We start from the raw sequence: 21,123 nt of genomic DNA, 5'->3' as shown, positions 1-21,123 counted from the left end.
GAAGATTTAATATGATCACAATGCATGTAAAGTACATGAACCGGCCAGGCACAGTGGCTCACGCCTGTAATCCCAGCACTTTGGGAGGCCAAGGTGGGTAGATCACCTGAGGTCAAGAGTTCGAGACCAGCCTGGCCAACATGGTGAAACCCCATCTTTACTAAAATACAAAAATTAGCCAGACATGGTGGTGGGCACCTGTAATCCCAGCTACTCAGGAGGCTAAGGCAGGAGAATTGCTTGAACCTGGGAGGCGGAGGTTGCAGTGAGCCAAGATCGCACCACTGCACTCCAGCCTGGGTGACAGAATGAGACTGTTTCCCCCCCCTCCAAAAAAAGAGAGAGAGACAGGGTATTGCTGTGTTGCCCATGTTGGTCTTGGACTACTGGCCTCAAGCAATCCTCCCACTTTGGCCTCCCAAAGGGCTGGGATTATAAGCATGAGCCACGGCACCCCACCTGTAACCAAGAGCTATTAATTTACAATGTGTGCCAGGCCTTCATCTAATCCTTCCAGTACTGTGTGGCATAGACTTGCTGCCGAACCTCTCTTGCAGACTGAGGAGCAGAGTCGGTGACTAACCAGTTCTGTTCTCTCATGAGCTCTCTGCTGTAAGGCACGGAGTCGCATTTGTGGGTCACCTCTGCCCTTCTCCTCACCTCTCCTGTTTGCAGGGTGGTGCCTTCTTCCTTTCTGAATGACTGTGGTCTGCATTCTCTACCACTGATAAGGCAGTGGTGTGCACACACGCACACACCACACACACACACACACAAACTATGCTTTTTTTTCCTTTTCCTTACAAATTATTTTTAAACATCTGTGGTCATGACAACAGCAAATCAACAAGCACTCAGCTGCTGCCCCATTATCGGAACCCATTTCCCTGTGGCTGTCTCCTTCTCAGCAGTTTTTGTCATTACTGGACACCAAAAACCCACTGGGGAAACGTCATACCCAAATAGCGATGGCTGCCTATGGCCTGCTTTGCAAAGGTTACAAGTTCTAAAATAAGAAGTTTCTTCTGAAGAGAACTAATCACCAAATCAAGCCAGCATCCAAAGACAAAGTCATTTAAAAATCACAAAACAGGAAAGTTGGGAGTGTGAATGAGGGGAAATTGAAAAATGAGGAAAGAAAGTTTTCTAAATTATCTAACAGGCTGGGTGCAGTGGCTCACGTCTGTAATCCCAATGCTTTGGGAGGCAGAAGTGAGAGGATCACTTGAGCCTAGGAGTTCAAGACCAGCCTAGGCCACGAAGTGAGGCCTCTTTACAAAAAAAATTTAAAAATTTGCCTACAAGAATCCCAACTACTCAGAAGGGTGATGTGGGAGGATCACTTGAGTCCAGGAAGTTGAGGCTGCAATGAGCTGTGATCATACCACTACACTATAGCCTTAGAGCAAGACTCTGTCTTTAAAAAAAAATTATGTAAAATTAAAAAGTGGCCAGGCGCAGTGGCTCACACTTATAATCTCAGCACTTTGGGATGCTGAGGTGGGAGGATCACCTGAGGCTAGTAGTTCGAGAACAGCCTGCGAAACCCCATCTCTACTTAAAATACAAAAATAAGCCAGGCGTGGTGGCGCACCCCTATAATCCCAGCTACTTAGGAGGCTGAGGTGAGCGAATCGCTGGAACCCGGGACTCAGAGGTTGCAGTGAGCCGAGATCGCGCCACTGCACTCCAGCCTGGGTGCCAGAGCGAGACTGTCTCAAAAATAAAAATAAATTTAAAAGGAGAAAACAGAACTATTTCTAAAGCTCTCCTATACATGATCACGGAGAGTAAAAGGTTATCATCATCTCCCACGTTCTTTTTTTGGGACGGTGTCTGGCTTTGTCACCTAGGTGACAGTGCAGTGCCGTGATCTTGGTTCACTACAACCTTTGCCTCCTGGGTTCAACCAATTCTTCCGCCTCAGGCTCCAAAGTAGCTGGGATTACAGGCACACGCCACCACGCCCAGATAACTTTTGTATTTTAGTAGAGAGGGGGTTTCACCCTGTTGGCCAGGCCAGTTTGAAACTCCTGGCCTCAGGTAATCTGCCCGCCTCGGCAGTTGTGCGGCTGTGCAATCACAACTCACTGCAGCTTCAACCTCCTGGGCTCAATGGATCCTCCCATCTCATCCTCTCGAGTAGCTAGGACTACAGGCATGCACCACCGTATCTGGCTAACTTTTGTATTTTTTGTAGAGATGCGGTCTCGCTTTGTTTTCCAGGCTGGTCTTGAAACTCCTGGGCGCAAGTGATCAATTTGCCTCAGCCTCCCAAAATATTGGCATTTATAGGGGTGCACCACCAGGCATAGCATAAAAGCATGTGACAAGGAAACACCTCCACTGTTTCACCACAAACTGTTCCCCATTGATTTTAGCATCTTGATTCTTGAAAGAATTGTTACTACTATGGTGATAGTCAAAGATAGATTTTGTTATCTTCATAATTCCTTGTTTATATTAATTGATTATTTTTCTTGTTCTTCTGACATGCTACCACACCCAGCTAATTTTTGTATTTTGAGTACAGATGGGGTTTCACCATGATGCCCAGGCCCTGAAGTACTGGATTATAGGCATGAACCACCATGCCAAGCCTGATCAACCAATTTCTCTTCACCCTTTTTTTTTTTTTTTGAGACGGAGTCTCGCTCTGTCGCCCAGGCTGGAGTGCAGTGGCCGGATCTCAGCTCACTGCAAGCTCCGCCTCCTGGATTTACGCCATTCTCCTGCCTAACCCTGCCGAGTATCTGGGACTACAGACGTCCGCCACCTCGCCCGGCTAGTTTTTTTGTATTTTTAGTAGAGACGGGGTTTCACTGTGTTAGCCAGGATGGTCTCAATCTCCTGACCTCGTGATCCGCCTGTCTCGGCCTCCCAAAGTGCTAGGATTACAGGCTTGAGCCACCGCGCCCAGCCCCTTATCATTCTTAGAGCACTTCCTTACTTTCTGGCATAGCAGAAATCACCTGTAATTTTCCTACCCCAGCACTGGAATCAGCCATTTCTCCAAGGAACCCTGGTTTCTGTTTAGTGGGGAAAGGTATTAACATCTTGGCATGAGTGCATTCAGTGCTTCTGGGATGTCTCTGGGCATAAACCCTCTCAACAAATAGTTCTAGGAAATAAACACGTGTAAAAGTGGATATGCATACACACATACATATTGCTACATCTACATATAAGAAACCATGAGTTCATCTAGATAACTTCAATTCCAATCCAATACCACGTTTCCTTCTAGCCTTTCTCACTGTCCATATTCATAGGAACATTCCTTTCTGACAATAAGAAAACTTGATTCTCATTATCAACACTACATTTATCTATATGCTCAATCTTAGAAGAAACAGTAAGTAGTTTCAGAATTGCTAACTCACACCACTGTGAAAAACCTACTAGGCCAGGCAAAGTGGCTCACACGTGTAATCCCAACACTTTGGGCAGGAGGCTCACTTCAGCCCAGGAGACAGAGACTATCCCTGGGCAACACAGTTAGACCCGTCTCTACAAATAATACCAAAATCACCTGGGTGTGGTATTGCATGCCTGTAATCCCTACTACTTGCCTATAATCCCAGCTACTTGGGAGGCTGTGACGTGAGGATCACTTGAGCTGGGAGGGAGAAGCTGCAATGAGTTATGATCATGCCACTGCACTCCAGCCTGGGGTACAGAGCAAGACCTCATCTCAAAACAAAAACCCTACTAAGTAGAGTTCAATATTTATTTAGAGTTTTTCTTTTTTTTTGAGACACAGTCTCACTCTTTCCCCCAGGCTGGAGTGCAGTGGTGCGATCTCAGCTCACTGCAAGCTCCGTTTCCTGGGTTCACATCATTCTCCTGCCTCACCCTCCCGAGTAGCTGGGAATACAGGCGCTCACCAACACGCCCGGCTAATTTTTTGTATTTTTAGTAGAGACGGGGTTTCACCATGTTAGCCAGGATGGTCTCGATCCTGACTTTGTATTCCGCCCATCTCCGCCTCCCAAAGTGTTGGGATTACAGGCGTGAGCCACTGCACTCGGCCTTTTTTTTTTTTTTTTTTTTTTTTTTTAAGATACTCTGTCGCCCAGGCTGGAGTGCAATGGCAGGACCTCAGTTCACCGCAACCTCTGCTTACAGGGTTCAAGCAATTCTCCTGCCTCAGCCTCCCCAGTAGCTGGGATTACAGGAGCGTGCCACCACGCCTGGCTAATTTTTTTGTATTTTAGTAGAGATGGGGTTTCACCGTGTTGCCCAGGCTGGTCTCAAACTCCTGAGCTCAGGCAATCCACCTGCCTCAGCCTCTCAAAGTGCTAGGATTACAGTTATGAGCCATCGTGATTGGCTAGATTTTTTCCTTTACTTTGAGGGTATACAGTCAAAATACTATATTCAACAGCTACTTGGGTTAGCTCCTTTTTCCTCCCTGCTTCAGTGCACAAATGTAATTTAAAATACAGTAATTAATACATTTTAAGAGAAAAACACGTTGGGCGTGGTGGTTCACGCCTGTAATCCCAGCACTCTGGGAGGCCAAGGCGGGCAGATCAAGAGGTCAGGAGATCGAGACCATCCTGGCTAACACGATGAAACCCCGTCTCTACTAAAAATACAAAAAATCAGTTGGGCATGGTGGCGGGTGCCTATAGTCCCAGCTACTCGGGAGGCTGAGGCAGAAGAACGGTGCGAACTCAGGAGAAGGAGCTTGCAGTGAGCCGAGATCGTGCCACTGCACTTCAGCCTGGGCAACAGAGCAAGACTCCGTCTCAAAAAAAAAAAAGAAAAAGGAAAAAGAAAACCACAGGCTGGGCGCGACAGCTTATGCCTATAAACTCAGTACTTTGCGAAGCCGAGGTGCATGGATCACTTGAGGTCAAGAGTTCAAGACCAGCCTGGCCAACATGGTGAAACTCCATCTCTACTAAAAATACAAAAATTAGCCAGGCATGGTGGCGTGTGCCTGTGATCCCCGCTACTTGGAGGCTGAGGCAGAAGAATCACATGAATCTAAAAGGCGGAGGGTGCAATGAGTTGAGATTGCACCTGCAACTCCAGCCTGGGCAATAAAGCTAGACTCTGTCTCAAACATAAAATACAATAAGGCTGGGCGCGGTGGCCGAGATCGTGCCACTGCACTCCAGCCTGGGCAACAGAGCAAGACTCCGTCTCAAAAATAAAAAATAAAATAAAAATAAAATAAAATAAACATAAACAAGTAAGCAAAGGCTTTGGCCTGGGAAATGGGTTTCCCTTTCCTATGGTAGTACTTTCCCTTAACTTGGCTGGTTTCTGAGAAACCTGGGTGGTATAGAAAAAATGCAGACATGCAAGTCACTCCTGGTTATCTGGATTCAGTAACATGAGCTAGAAGCAGGGACTCTGCATTTTTCAACTGTTTCCTGGGTGATTATCATAGACAGACAGATAGATAGACAGACAGATAGATAGATAGACAGGCAGAGAGATAGATTTTTTTTTTTGGAGATGGAGTCTTGCCCTGTCATCAGGCTGGAGTGCAGTGGCGCTACCTCAGCTCACTGCAACCTCTGCCTCCCAGGTTCAAGTGATTCTCCTCCCTCCTCCTGCCGAGTAGCTGGGACTACAGGTGCATACCACCATGCCCAGCTAATTTTTGTATTTTTAGTAGAGACGGGGTTTCACTGTGTCGGCCAGGATGGTCTCGATCTCTTGTCCTCATGATCTGCCCACCTCAGTCTCCCAAAGTGCTGGGATTACAGGCATGAGCCACTGCGCCCGGCCAGGTTCTGATATTCTATCAATAGGGAAACCACTGGTCCGCTCTCTCTAAGCTTCAGTCCCTCTGAGGCTCAGCCTCTGTCCTGCTGGCCCTGGGCATGTGTTGCTCTGCAATATTCTTCCCTCTTTCCCACCTGGCAAATACCTGTTCTGCAAAATATAGCTCAGATCTCCCCTCCTCTGTCAAGACTTCACAACTCCCCAGAGATGGCCAGACCTTCAGTTTCCTAAGCTCAAATAATAAAATACTTTTGATTATTATGGAATAATGCAAATGTATTTAAAAACAGAACAATGAGCCAGGCATGGTGGTGCTTTCCTATAGCCCCTCTTTGGGAAACTGAGGTGAGAGATTTCTTGAGGCCAGGAGTTCAAGATCAGCCTGGGCAACATAGCAAGACGCCCCCCGGTCCCAATCTGTACAAATTTTTAAAAATAGCTGGGCATGGTGGCACACGCCTGTAGTCCCAGCTACTTTGCAGGTCGAGATGAAAGGATAACCTGAGCCCAGGAGTTCAAGGTTATAGTGAGCTATGACTGTGCCACTGCACTCCAGCCTGGAAAGCAGAGCAAGACCTTGTTTTGGGGGGAAAAACAAACAAACAAAAACCGAGAACAACACATGATAGTTTCTATAGCCCTCTGTTATGGCTGTCCTCACAAGGAGTAGAATTATTTGTTTGTATTTTACATCGGCAAGGAGACTTATTCTATTCCTCTTCCTCTGACGAGTCCCAGCCATGAGATCTGGTACACAGCAGGTGCTCACAAAATGTTTGGTCTAAGAATATTTTCAGCTTCAATTCTGTGGCTCAAAGATGGTCTAAGTACTTTTCCATAACTCATCAGAACAGAGACTGAGCAAGTTAAGATTGCCAAGAATTATCTGATAAGTATTCTCCTCTTGAGATGAAGTCCATTTCTTCCTGCTCTAGGCTAAACCTGTATGTTATTGTTCATGCTGGTAAGTGAATGCTGTTTCCATACCAGACTTGATATTTTTAGCACTCCTGTTATGATAAACTCACAGTAACCTCAAAAAGAACAAATCAAAGTCAACTTTTTGCCACAGGAAACCAGCTCACGCTTATTGTTTTGCAACATGCCATGGGAGAATAATAAAAAGATGAGACCTTTTGCTCATAGATGGCGAGGCCAACTCTCAAGACAGTGGAAAAATGCAGCAGGAAGCATTCAGTCTGGCCACTAACTTATTAAGTAAACTGGAAAAACACCCAATACCTAAACATGGCAAGCACATGCATGTGGACAGCGGGTGGCTGAATTGTGAATGGGGCAATAAAAAACATCTACCTGTGAGTGAGAGCCCAGCGCAACATTGGAATCAAAAGCCTAACTGGTGCCACAGAAGCAGACATGAAGGCAAAATGACCCTGTGGGGACCCCAGTGGGCACACTGCTCTCCCTCTATAATAGGGCAAATGACCAGACAAGCAAAAACCACTCATGCAAAAAATATTTATTTATTGAGCACCTACTATGTGCGCCATCAGGCAATGGTGAAACAAAATCAGGTTTCTTTGTGAGGTATTCTTAGGTATGCATCCCAGCCAAGCACCTTGTCCCCACTAGGAATTCCTAAGGCATCGTCAGTCACATTAGTCATGTTCCTAGAAACAATTTTGGAAACAAATTCCAAGCACTGGGAAAAATGGAAAACATGCATGCCTTTCAAGGTGAGACTGGTCATAGATGATGGTACATCCAAAGGATACAACATTATGCTGCCAAGAAAGCAAAAGAAGCCACTCTATATATGCTCTTTCCCTATAATTTACACCATCAAGTGTAAACAAGCAAGTTCCCAACCAGTGTTTCACAGTTTGATTACACAAATACAAACGATAATTGTTAACCATTTTAACAAGATACTAAAAAACTTAACACTAGTTCCCCTAGAAATTTAGAAGACAGAAAAATGGGGAGGGTTTAACAAAGAAAACTTTTTATGCCTTCAAAAAGTTTGAAGACTTTTTACTATGATGCTTATCTAACAGAAATACAATTCAAATGTTTCTTGGGGAAAAAGAAGACAATTATCTGGGCCTAAATTCAGATATCTTTGTGTCTGCACCAGTTTTTTCTAGTATCGTGGTGATCTTGTTTCCCTAACTCAAAACTCCAGATTTGAAATTTAATGAGATGTATTAGTTTAGAGATATTTAATTTAATTTATTTTATTTCGAGATAGAGTCTCGTTTTATCGCCCAGGGTTGGAGTGCAGTGGCACAATTTTGGCTCACTGCAACCTCGCCTCCTAGGTTCAAGAGATTCTCTCACCTCAGCCTCCCAAGTAGCTAGGACTAGAGGCGTGTGCCACCAAACCTGGCTAATTTTTGTATTTTTTAGTAGAGACGGGATTTCGCCATCTCGGTCAGGCTGCCCTCGAACTCCTAGCCTCAAATGATCCGCCCACCTCAGCCTTCCAACATGCTGGGATTACAGGCATAAGCCATCGCACCCAACCTACAGATCTATCTTAAATATGTTGAAAACTAAGTCCACAGGTAAAACAACCTAAATTCCACAGGTAAAGTCTAAATTTTGACTGTCTATAAAACCATGGATATGATTTTCAGCAGTCACAACCATGCTCAACCTTGGTCTCCTTAAAGGAAAATGAGATAACAACTATACTTTAAAGATTGTCACAAGACTGTGAGAAAATATATCAACTTAGGTGCCAGGAACATGGAAACAAGAGTAGTGCTTACAAAGTTTACCACTCAACTTGGATATCCCCCAAAGCCACCCTACATTCTGAAGTCAGAATGTTACTGAGACTTTACAGTAGGCCAAAAAAAAAAAAAAATCAAGGCCACTTTTAAATTATTTCTACTTCTTCTTTTTTTTTTTTTTTTTTTGAGACGGAGTCTGGCTCTGTCGCCCAGGCTGGAGTGCAGTGGCCGGATCTCAGCTCACTGCAAGCTCCGCCTCCCGGGTTTACGCCATTCTCCTGCCTCAGCCTCCCGAGTAGCTGGGACTACAGGCGCCCGCCACCTCGCCCGGCTAGTTTTTTGTATTTCTTAGTAGAGACGGGGTTTCACCGTGTTAGCCAGGATGGTCTCGATCTCCTGACCTCGTGATCCACCCGTCTCGGCCTCCCAAAGTGCTGGGATTACAGGCTTGAGCCACCGCGCCCGGCCAATTATTTCTACTTCTAATGTGCTAACTTTGATCGTAAAAAATCCTTCCTGGTGCTACACAGTATCTGATTGTAAAATGTTCTCATAAGAGCCAAAGAGAAAAACCAGAATGGTATAAAAGTTGGGTTGCCCAGCACGGTGGCTCATGCTTGCAATCCCAGCACTTTGGGAGGCCAAGGTGGGTGGATCACTTGAGGTCAGTAGTTCGAGACTAGCCTGACTGACATGCCAAAATCCTGTCTCTGATAAAAGTACAAAAATGAGCCGAGCATGGTGGCACATGGCTGTAATCCTACCTACCCAGGAGGCTGAGGCAGGAGAACTGCTTGAACCTGGGAGGAGGAGGTTTCAGTGAGCAGAGATTATGCCACTGCACTCCAGGCTGGTAAACAGAGTGAGTGAGATTCCATCTCACAAAACAACAACAAAAGCTGTGTCCCTGGAACCTTTCACATCCACCATCTCACTACCTTCCTTACAGCTGGGAGAAAGAAGAATTTTCCCCCTCAGCCCACTTTACAGATCAGGAGGCGAGATCTAAAATTTACACACTGAAGCTTATCCTAGCTGAGATGGGGGCGGGAGCTGTGAGCTGAGCTCAGGTCTATTGGTCTCCAAAGTCTGTGCTTTTTCCCTGACAAAGCACTGCTTACCACTCGATATGGACTTCACCTTTAATGCTATGGGTGGCAAGCAAAACAGGCTACAGCAAAAATACGATTCTAACTATAATAAAACTTTGGGATTAACTGGAGAATCTTCTATTTAAATTAATGAAATAATGTCTACTACATTAATTAAATAATAATTTTAAAGAAATACAGCCGGGCGTGGTAGCTCACACCTAAAATCCCAGCATTTTGGAAGGCCGAGGTGGGTGGATCACGAGGTCAGGAGATCGAGACCATCCTGGCTAACAGGGTGAAACCCTGTCTCTACTAAAAATACAAAAAATTGGCCGGGCGCGGTGGCTCAAGCCTGTAATCTCAGCACTTTGGGAGGCCGAGACGGGCGGATCACGAGGTCAGGAGATCGAGACCATCCTGGCTAATATGGTGAAACCCAGTCTCTACTAAAAATACAAAAAACTAGCCGGGCGAGGTGGTGGGCGCCTGTAGTCCCAGCTACTCGGGAGGCTGAGGCAGGAGAATGGCGTAAACCCGGGAGGTGGAGCTTGCAGTGAGCTGAGATCCGGCCACTGCACTCCAGCCTGGGCAACAAAGCGAGACTCCGTCTCAAACAAAAAAAAATACAAAAAATTAGCTGGGTGTGGTGGCACGCACCTGTAGTCCCAGCTACTCCGGAGGCTGAGGCAGGAGAATTGCTTGAACCCTGGAGGCAAAGGTTGCAGACTGCGCCACTGCACTCCAGCCCCAGCAATGATGAGAGACTCCATTGCCCAAATACCAAAACAAACAAAAAAACAAAAACCCAGCTGGGCACGGTGGCTCACACCTATAATCCCACTTTGGGAGGCTGAGGCAGGTGGATCACCTGAGATCAGGAGTTGGAGACCAGCCTAGCCAACATGGTGAAACTCCATCTCTACTACAAACACAAAAAATGAGCTGGGCATGTTGGCAGGCGCCTGTAATCCCGGCTACTTGGGAGGCTAAAGCAGGAGAATCGCTTCAACCTGGGAGGTGGAGGTTGCAGTGAGCTGAGATGGCGCTATTGCACTCCAGCCTGGGCAACAGAGAGACTCAGTCTCAAAAAAAATAAATAAATAAATAAAATAAAATAAATACACAGGACAGGCCCGGTGGCTCATGCCTGTAATCCCAGCACTTTGGGAGGCCGAGGTGGGTGGATCACCTGAGGTCAGGAGTTGGAGACCAGCCTGACCAACATGGAGAAAACTCGTCTCTACTAAAAATACAAAATTAGCTGGGCTTGGTGGCACATGCCTACAATCCCAGCTACTTGAGAGGCTGAGGCTGCAGTGAGCCGAGATCGCACCACTGCACTCCGGCCTGGGCAAAGAAAGTGAGACTCCTACTGGGGTGGGGGGGAGAAAGAAATACACAAATGGTGTTGAAAGTATAAAATTTTAAAAGGCTGAAAGACAACACACAGGAAGGAACTTTATTTTATTACATTCTCACTGACTACTCAGAATGTAGAAACTTGAGATTGGCTGGCTAACTTAATCCTATCATTTTATAATTCAGTAAACAAAACCCTAAAGATGTAAGTTGACTTGTTTGCCCCAGGTCATAAAGACACTTAATGGGAAGTATATTTGGCAGAAGGTAACCTCACCTGGGGAAGCTGCCATGCTCTCCTGGAAAAATTCAATGAGGTCAAATTACTGGAGAATCTCATTTCTATGAATAACCAAGCAAAATATTGAAAGAAGTATTTCTCAATATGAGGTCCGGGCTGGGTGTGGTGGCTCACGCCTGTAATCCCAGCACTTTGGGAGGCTGAGGCGGATGGATCACGAGGTCAGGAGATCAAGACCATCCTGGCTAACTGGTGAAACCCTGTCTCTACTAAAAAAAGAAAATACAAAAAATTAGGCGGGCGTCTATAGTCCCAGCTACTCGGGAGGCTGAGACAGGAGAATGATGTGAACCCGGGAGGCAGAGCTTGCAGTGAGCCAAAATCACGCCACTGCACTCCAGCCTGGTGACAGAGGGCAACTCCCCTCAAAAAAATAAAAGAAAAAGAAAAAAGAAAGTAAATCACATCCTTGAGCCCACTGCATTTCGAACACTCCTTATAGTTTCAGGTTTAGCACTCCTGTAGAGACACAACAGCTCAGGAGGACCAAGAGGGAATAAAAACATTTTCAGAAATGTACAATACATACAATAAAAGTTAGGACTTGTCATCTGCTACAAAGAGAAAAGCCGAGGAAAGGTTATATTGGATACCCAAAATATTGGGAAGGGCACTGTGTGTGGTGTAAAAGAACTGGACCCTGGAAGAGTTGGGAGACTTGGGTTGAGACATAGTAATATCGGACCACAGCTCATATGAACATAGAGTCCTTTCCTTTCTAGACCTCATTATTTTTTTTGGTTTTTTTGAGACAGAGTCTTGCTCTGTCACCCAGGCTGGAGTGCAATGACAGGATCTTGGCTCACTGCAGCCTCTACCTCCTGGGTTCAAGAAATTCTCCAGCCTCAGTCTCCTGAGTAGCTGGAACAACAGGAATGCGCCACCATGCCTGGCTAATTTTTTTTCTTTTTTCTTTCTGAGACAGAATCTCGCTCTGTGGTACAGGCTGGAGTGCAGTGGTGCAATCTCAGCTCACTGCAAGCTCCGCCTCCCAAGTTCATGCCATTCTCTTGCTTCAGCCTCCCGAGTAGCTGGGACTACAGGTACCTACCACCACGCTCGGCTAATTTTTCTGTATTTTAAGTAGAGATGGGGTTTCATTGCGTTAGCCAGGATGGTCTCCATCTCCCGACCTCGTGATCTGCCCGTCTCGGCCTCCTGAAGTACTGGGATTACAGGCGTGAGCCACCACGCCCAGTCTATTTTTTTTTTTTTTTTTTTTTTTTGAGACGGAGTTTCGCTCGTTTCCCAAGCTGGAGCACAATGGTGCTATCTCAGCTTACTGCAACCTCCACCTCCCAGGTTCAAGTGATTCTTCTGCCTTAGCCTTCCTAGTAGTGGGAATTACAGGCGCCCACCACCATGCCCAGTTAATTTTTTGTATTTTTAGTAGAGACGGGGTTTTACCACGTTGGCCAGGCTGGTCTCGAACTCCTGACCTCAGGTGACTCACCCGCCTCGGCCTCCCAAAGTGCTGGGATTACAGGTATGAGCCACCTCACCTGGCCTAGGCCTCATTTTTATCATGAAAAGAAAGTTGGACTAAGTAGAATTGAAAAGTGGTTCATTTTGTGTGCCAGGACACAGAATGACTGCAAGCAGTGCTGTATGAAGAATTCTGAAGCTATAGGGAAGGTGGCTTGATGGTTTAGATGTGCTGGCCAACGTGGAGGGCTTCCTTAGCCATGTTTTTCATAGGTGAGGGATGGAGGGAATGGGAAATACGTATTTGCCATTCTTGGCCTAGACGATACTTGGGGTTGCTTCCTTTTAACACTGTATGATTGACTGGGCACAATGGCTCACGCCTGTAATCCCAGCACTTTGGGAGACTGAGGCAGGAGGATCACCTGAGGTCAGGAGTTTGAGAGAGCCGGGCCAACATGGAGAAGCCAAAAATACAAAAATTTGTCTCTACCAAAAATACAAAATTTGCGAGCGTGGCGGTGCATGCCTGTAATCCCAGCTACTCAGGAGGCTGATGCAGGAGAATTGCTTAAACCTGGGAGGTGGAGGTTGTGGTGAACCGAGATCGCGCCATTGCACTCCAGCCTGGTCAACAAGAACGAAACTCTGTCTTAGAAAAAAATTAAAAAAAAATAGGCCGGGCGCGGTGGCTCAAGCCTATAATCCCTGCACTTTGGGAGGCCGAGACGGGCGGATCACGAGGTCAGGAGATCGAGACCATCCTGGCTAACACGGTGAAACCCCGTCTCTACTAAAAAATACAAAAAATGAGCCGGGCACGGTGGCTCAAGCCTGTAATCCCAACACTTTGGGAGGCCGAGACGGGCAGATCATGAGGTCAGGAGATCGAGACCACCGTCATCCTGACGGTGAAACCCCGTCTTTACTAAAAAAAAAAAATACAAAAAACTAGCCGAGTGTGGTGGCGAGCGCCTGTAGTCCCAGCTACTCGGGAGGCTGAGGCAGGAGAATGGCGTAAACCCAGGAAGCGGAGCTTGCAGTGAGCTGAGATCGGGCCACTGCACTCCAGCCTGGGCCACAGAGCGAGACTCTATCTCAAAAAAAAAAAGAAAAGAAAAGAAAAGAAAAAAGAAAAAAATAAAATAAAACATTGTATGATTATTACTGACCTATACACTTAAGTTATAATGATAAATGTTATGTTATGTGCTTTTTACCACAACAACAACAAAAAAAGAAATTTCTGACTGTTAACAACTGAACTGAATGTTTTGATCACCATATCCAAAGCCCTGGAACTCAAAACTGAAAATGACAGATAATGCCATCTTGGAGAGAGCGGTAAACATGATAGGATATATTATCCGGCAAAGTGTCATAGGCTCTCACAAGACTGTTGCCATAATCCCCACTGAGGGATGGAATTAAGGGTAAACAGGCTGGGCGCAGTGGCTCACGTCTGGAATCCCAGCACTTTGGGAGGCCAAGGCGGGTGGATCACCTGAGATCAGGAGTTCAAGACCAGCCTGGCCAACATGACCCATCTCTACTAAAAATACAAAAACTAGTCGGATGAGGTGGTATGCGCCTGTAATCCCGGCTACTCGGGAGGCTGAGGCAGAATCACTTAAACCTAGGAGGCAGAAGTTGCAGTAATCCGAGATTGTGCCAAAGCACTCCAGCCTAGGTGACAGAGCTGAAGTCCGTCTCCAAAAAAAAAAAAAAAAAAGGGAAAAACAGAGCCAATCACAAATCATCTACTCCGGAGTTGAAAAGTGTACACGCCAAAAAAAAAAAAAAAAGGAGAGAAAAGAAAAAAAGCACATATCTTCACAGATGACAGAGTTCTCTAGGACTTGCTCTGTGCCAGGTGTTTTGCATGTATATCACCTTAATCTCACAAAGGCCCTCAGGCAACTGCTATTAACACCACCAGCTGCAGAGGGGAATCTGAGGCTGAGGCTCAGGGAATTTGAAGTCAGTGGCTCAAGATCACCCATCTAAAAGAACATGGTAGTGGCCCACTGGAAGTCAGGTCTGTTTTGATTCCAGAGGTCTTGTTCTTTTTTTTTCCCCCGAGACAGAGTCTCTGTCACCCAGGCTGGAGTGCAGTGGGGTGATCTTGGCTCACTGCAACCTCCGCCTCCTGGGTTCAAGCGATTCTACAGGCACGCGCCACCATGCCTAGGTAATTTTTGTATTCTTAGTAGAGGTGGGTTTCACCATGTTGGCCAGGCTGGTCTCCAACTCTTGACCTCGTGATCTGCCCGCCTCAGCCTCCCAAAGTGCTGGGATTACAGGTGTAAGCCACCGCGCCTGGCCCAAAGGCCTTGTTCGGAACAATCATGCGCCACTGCCTGCCACAGAAGTCATAAAGCTACTGTTTCTTCCTCAACCATCTGCCCACCCCTCCAGCCTCATAACTGCTGATGCTGATGGCCAGTGGCACCTGCATTGAATATCCACTTTGCTCGTAGATAACAGTTTTGTCCCCTCAGTTCAATGACCCCTGTGATGTTGAGATGAATGAGAAAATATTCTGGAAACTGCAGAGGGTTAAATCAGGATTTCTTCACCTCAGCACACTACTGACATTCTGTGCTGGATAACTCTCTGTCATGGGGGGCCTGTCCTGTGCACTGTGGGATATTTAGTAACACCCCTATCCTCTACTCACTAGATGCCAGTAACATCTCCCCATGCAGCTCTAACAACAAAAAATGTTTCCAGACATCACTGCCAAATGTCCCCAGTTGAGAGCCACTGGATAATGGTAAACTCAAAGGCCAGTTGACTCTTTTCTTTTTTTTTTTTTCTTTTTTTGAGACGGAGTCTCGCTCTGTCGCCCAGGCTGGAGTGCAGTGGCTGGATCTCGGCTCACTGCAAGCTCCGCCTCCCGGGTTTACGCCATTCTCCTGCCTCAGCCTCCCCAGTAGCTGGGACTACAGGCGCCCGCCACCTCGCCCGGCTAGTTTTTTGTATTTTTTAGTAGAGATGGGGTTTCACCGTGTTAGCCAGGATGGTCTCGATCTCCTGACCTCGTGATCCGCCCGTCTCGGCCTCCCAAAGTGTTGGGATTACAGGCTTGAGCCACCGAGCCCGGCCGTTTACTCCTTTCATAAGCAGCAGTTAGAGATGCTCAAGTCAGACCCAAACCTTGGCAAATTAGCAGCCACTGTTCCCTGAGGGCTTTCTATGTGTGAGGCAGTCAGCAACATGCTTCTCCCAAAGGACCCAGATGCTGCTCCCACATGGAACCCCAGACTGGAGAAGACTCTGCTCTGACTGCTGGCACCTCTTCCACACCTGGTCCCACTATCAAGAGGAGGCATTTTCTGAGTGCAGCCCACTCACATGCAAGACTCATTCCTGCTCAACCCATTTAATTATTTCCATACAAATGGATATTTGGGACTTTCAGATAGTTCATCCTGCTGGGCACGGTGGCTAACACCTGTAATCCCAGCACTTTGGGAGGCCGAGGCAGGTGGATCATCTGAGGTTGGGAGTTTGAGACCAGCCCGGTCACCATGGTGAAAGCCCATCTCTACTAAAAATACAAAAATGAGCTGGGTGTGGTGGGGGGCACCTGTAATCCCAGCTACTCAGGAGGCTGAGGCAGGGGAACTGTTCGAATCAGGAGGTGGGGGTTGCAGTGAGCCAAGATTGCGCCACTGCACTCCAGCCTGGGCAACAGAGTGAGACTCTGTCTCAAAAAAATAAATGCATAAATAACAACAACAACAAAAATACTATTTTAAGAATTATCACGCCTGTAATCCCAGCACTTTGGGAGGCTGAGGCGGGCGGATCACCTGAGGTCAGGAGTTCAAGACCAGCCTTACTAACATAGTGAAACCCTATCTCTACTAAAATACAAAAATTAGTTGCAGCCAGGCGCAGAGGCTCACACCTGTAATACCAACACTTTGGGAGACTGAGGTGGGCAGATCACCTGAGGTCAGGAGTTTGAGACCAGCCTGGCCAAGATGGTGAAAATACAAAAAAATACAAAAATACTCAAAATACAAAAAATTAGCCATGTGTGGTGGCAGGTGCCTGTGAGCCCAACTACTCGGGATGCTGAGGCAGAAGAATCGGTTGAACCCGGGAGGTGGAGGCTGCAGTGAGCCAAGATCACACCACTGCACTCCTGAGCAACGGAGTCAGACTCCATCTCAAAAAAAAAAAAAAAAATTAGCTGGGCATGGTGGCGCCCGCCTGTAATCCCAGCTACTGGGGAGGCTGAGATAGGAGAATTGCTTGAACCTGGGAGGCAGAGGTTGCAGTGTGCCGAGATCATGCCACTGCACTCCAGCCTGGGCAATAGAGCTAGACTCCATCTCAAAAAAAAATTAAAATAAAATTAAAAGTGCCAGGTTTGCCAGGCGCAGTGGCTCACACCTATAATCCCAGCACTTTGGGACACCAAGGTGGGCAGATCACGAGGTCAAGAGAGCAAGACCAACCTGGCCAACATGGTGAAACCCTGTCTCTTCTAAAAATACAAAAATTAGCTGGGTGTGGTGGCACACGCCTGTAGTCCCAGCTACTCAGGAGGCTGAGGCAGGAGAATCGCTTGAACCCAGAAGGCAGAGGTTGTAGTGAGCCAAGATGGCACCACTGCACTCCAGCCTGGGGACAGAGCGAAACTCCATCTCAAAAACAAACAAAACAGTGCTAGGCACAGGAAGAACACTGAAAAGCCAACCAATACTTACTAATAGTCTCCTGAGTACCAGCAAAGATGGACTGATAAGTAGTTCATTAATAGTAAGAGGAAAAACAACCCCACCTTTCATGAGCCTGAGGCTGGTTTTGAGGCAGTGAAAGAATTCTGAAGAGGGGACTAAGCGCTGGTGGCTTACGCCTTTAACTCCAGCACTTTGGAAGGCCAAGGCGGGGATTTCACTAGAGTCCAGGAATTCAATACCAGCTTGGGCTACATGGAGAAACTTCGCTTCTACAAAAAGTATACAAAAATTAGCTGGGCACAGTGGTGTGTGCCTGTAGTACCAGCTACTCAGGAGGCTGAGGCATGGGGAGCACTTAAGCCCAGTAAGTACAGGCTATAGTGAGCCATGATCGCGCTACTGCATTCCAGCCTGGGTAACAGAGCAAGACTTTGTCTCAAAAAAAAAAAGCCGGGCGCGGTGGCTCAAGCCCGTAATCCCAGCACTTTGAGAGGCCGAGATGGGCGGATCACGAGGTCAGGAGATCAAGACTATTCTGGCTACCACGGTGAAACCCCGTCTCTACTAAAAATACAAAAAAATTAGCTGGGTGTGGTGGCGGGCGTCTGTAGTCCCAGCTACTCGGGAGGCTGAGGCAGGAGAATGGTGTAAACCTAGGAGGCAGAGCTTGCAGTGAGCTGAGATCCGGCCACTGCACTCCAGCCTGGGCAACAGAGCGAGACTCCGTCTTTTAAAAAAAAAAAAAAAAAAAAAAAAAGGTGAAGAGAAATTGGTCGATCAGGCTTGGTATGGTGGCTCATGCCTATAATCCAGTACTTCAGGGCCTGGGCATCATGGTGAAACCCCATCTGTACTCAAAATACAAAAATTAGCCGGGCGCAGTGGTGCATGCCTGTCATCCTAGCTACTGGCGACACTTTGACACCAGAATCGCTTCAACCCAGGAGGTGGAGGTTGCAGTGAGCTGACATTGTACCCCACTGCACTCCAGCCTGGGTGACAGAGCAAGACTCTGTTTTAAAAAAAAAAAAAAAAAAAAAGAGGCTGAGGCTGCTCAATCTGTGACCTGTAACACTATTACCACAGGGTCAACTTATGGAGGTCATTTCAACAAGTAAAAAAAGCAAAAGTCATCAGAATCCAGAGTTCAATGGTGGACCTCATCCCCTTCACATGCCTTTCTCAAGTGATCACTGAGAACTAGCCAATGAAGAATGTCACCCAAGGCAAACATCACAAAACCATCTGGACCTTGCAACCACATCTGCAGAAATCTGAGCCAAAAGCCCTCCCTGGGTAAGTTGTGCTTTGAGGCCTCACCTTGAAGGAGAAAGTAGTCGGAGGTTGTGCGCTTCAGAGCAGCCTTTGCTTTCTCACTGCTCCAGTCCACCTCCAGGGCTTCTTTAACAGGACAGAAGACCACCTTCTGTGGAAAAAAGGCAGAACTGCTTAGGAATAACATACGCTGACTTTCAATCACAAGGCAGTGGCTCTTCTCTATCGTAGAAAAATCTCATTATTTAAAGTTTACTGAACATTAAAAGAAGCAGGGGCCATTTGATCCAAGAAATGCTTATTGAACACTCACTATGTGCTTACCTTGAGGCTGGGGATGGACAACACAAACTCCCTGCACTGAAGGAAGACAGAGCCAAGCTCCCAAAGACCTGCTTCCATTCTGGCTCTTTAACTCTGGCTAGGCCAGGAGCGGTGGGTCACGCCTGTAATTCCAACACTTTGGGAGACCAAGGCAGGCGGATCACATGAGGTCAGAAGTTGGGAGACCAGCCTGGCCAACATGGTAAAACCCCCATCTCTACAAAAATACAAAAATTAGCTAGGTGTGGTGGCGGCTGCCTGTACTCCCAGATACTTGGGAGGCTGAGGCAGGAGAATTGCTTGAATCCAGGAGGTGGAGTTTGCAGTAAGCTGAGCTCGTGTCACTGCACTCCAGCCTTAATGAAGGAGTGAGACTCCTCAAAAAAACCAAACCAAAACAAAAAACCCCTGGCTGTATTCACACTACTGGAATACTTTCACGATGAGGGGCAAGAATGTAAGTCTAACAATATTCTATAAAACGTTTTTGTAATAGTAAACAAAAACAAAAATTAAATGTTTCCTGGCAGAGGAATGGTTTAATGATGATACATGACAGTAATAAATAACAGCAAGATAAACAATAAAGGAGATGGGACAAAGCTCCAGGTTGTGGAAACAGGAACAGCATTTGCAAAAGCCCAGTGGTAGGCAGAAGGATGGCTAGGACCTATAAAGCTCAAATTATCTTGATAAATGCAATGACATATATTTTTACTTTGAAATACCATTTACAAGGCCAGGCATGGTGGCTCACACCTGTAATCCCAGCACTTTGGGAGGCTGAAGTGGGCGGACTGCCTGAGGTCAGGAGTTCAAGACCAGCCTGACCAACATAGTGAAACCCCGTCTCTACTAAAAATACAAAAATCAGTCGGACGTGGTGGCGGGCACCTGTAATCCCAGCTACTTGGGAGGCTGAGGCAGGAGAATAGCTTGAACCTAGGAGGGGGAGGTTGCAGTGAGCCGAGATCGCACCATTGCACTCCAGCCTGGGCAACAAGAGCGAAACTCTGTCTCAAAAACAACCACCACCACCACACATTTACGGTTGAGTGTGGTGGCTCACTTTTGTAATCTCAGCACCCTGGGAGGCCAAAGTGGCACAATCACCTGAGTCCAGGAGTCAAAGACCAGCCTAGGCAACAAAGTGAGACCCCGATCTCTACAAGTTAGCTGGGTGCAGTGGCATGCACCTGTGGTTCCAGCTTCACAGGAGGTTGAGGCAAGAGAATTGCTTTAGCACAGGAGGTAGAGGCAGCAGTGAGCCAGATTGTACTGCTGCAATCCAGCCTGAGTGACAGAAAAAAAAGAAAAAAAAAGACTGAAATATTTGGAAATGACACATGTGGCATCATGCTGGGACCACTTTCACAAATGGTTCACACATAAACACACACACACAAAAATAGTTTTGGTTTTGTTTATTGTTTTTTTTTCCAGACAGAGTCTCCCCCTCTGTCACCCAGGTTGGAGTGCAGTGCATGATCTCAGCTCGCTGCAACCTCTGCCTCCTGGGTTCAAGTAATTCTCAGGCCTCAGCCTCCCCAGTAGCTGGGACTACAGGTGCACGCCACCATGCCCGACTAATTTTTGTACTTTTAGTAGAGACAGGATTTCACTACATTGCCCAGGCTGGTCTCGAACACCTGACCTCAGGTGATCTGCCTGCCTCGGCCTCCCAAAATGTTGGGGTTATAGGCGTGAGCCACTGTGACTAGCCAGAAAAAAGCAGTTTTTAGAATTAGCTACTCCTCAGAAGTTTAAGATAGCCCAGCTGGGGGAACACTGTTAGATCCCATCTCTAAAAAAAATTATTTTAGGCCACGCGTGGTATAGACTCTGTATATTTTTAAAAGGTTGGTGGTGGGCGATGGCGAGCGGGGGATGCAAATAATTTCAAACTTACAGAGGTGTCTTTCTTCCTCCCTCTCTCTCCATGCCCTCCCAACCAGATATTTAAAGAACAGAGAGACAAGACGATAACAGCGTAATTTGGGAAGCTAAGTGAACCAAGATCTATCAGTTACCAGGCTGTTTACAAAGCTTGCTAAGGATGCAAACAGATTTGACAGATAAAAGTTCAAATTGTTGCTGGGCGCAGGGCCTGTAATCCTGCCACTTTGGGAAGCTGAGGTGGGCGGATCACGAGGTCAGGAGATCAAGACCATCCTGGCTAACATGGTAAAACCCCGTCTCTACTA

The 21,123-nt window shown here is 46.8% G+C and overlaps 1 protein-coding gene and 1 pseudogene across 18 annotated transcripts in view; both read right to left on the bottom strand.

Annotated features, from left to right (window-relative positions):
• The window catches only part of SAE1 (SUMO1 activating enzyme subunit 1), an 88,636-nt gene that overhangs the window by 23,035 nt on the left and 44,478 nt on the right, over positions 1-21,123 (bottom strand). For all 18 annotated transcript variants that reach the window (XM_077980743.1, XM_028839345.2, XM_077980748.1 and 15 more), the window contains one exon: positions 18,641-18,746. In XM_077980743.1, the coding sequence (XP_077836869.1) occupies positions 18,641-18,746 (106 nt within the window). The remainder of the gene's footprint in view (positions 1-18,640; positions 18,747-21,123) is intronic.
• Positions 10,386-13,295, bottom strand: LOC144336774 (protein GVQW1 pseudogene; annotated as a pseudogene).

This window comes from Macaca mulatta, chromosome 19 (assembly GCF_049350105.2).
Source record: "Macaca mulatta isolate MMU2019108-1 chromosome 19, T2T-MMU8v2.0, whole genome shotgun sequence".
Taxonomy (NCBI): domain Eukaryota; kingdom Metazoa; phylum Chordata; class Mammalia; order Primates; family Cercopithecidae; genus Macaca; species Macaca mulatta.
The sequence above is the reverse complement of the archived record's forward strand: the minus strand, read 5'-3'. Positions and strand labels throughout refer to the sequence as shown.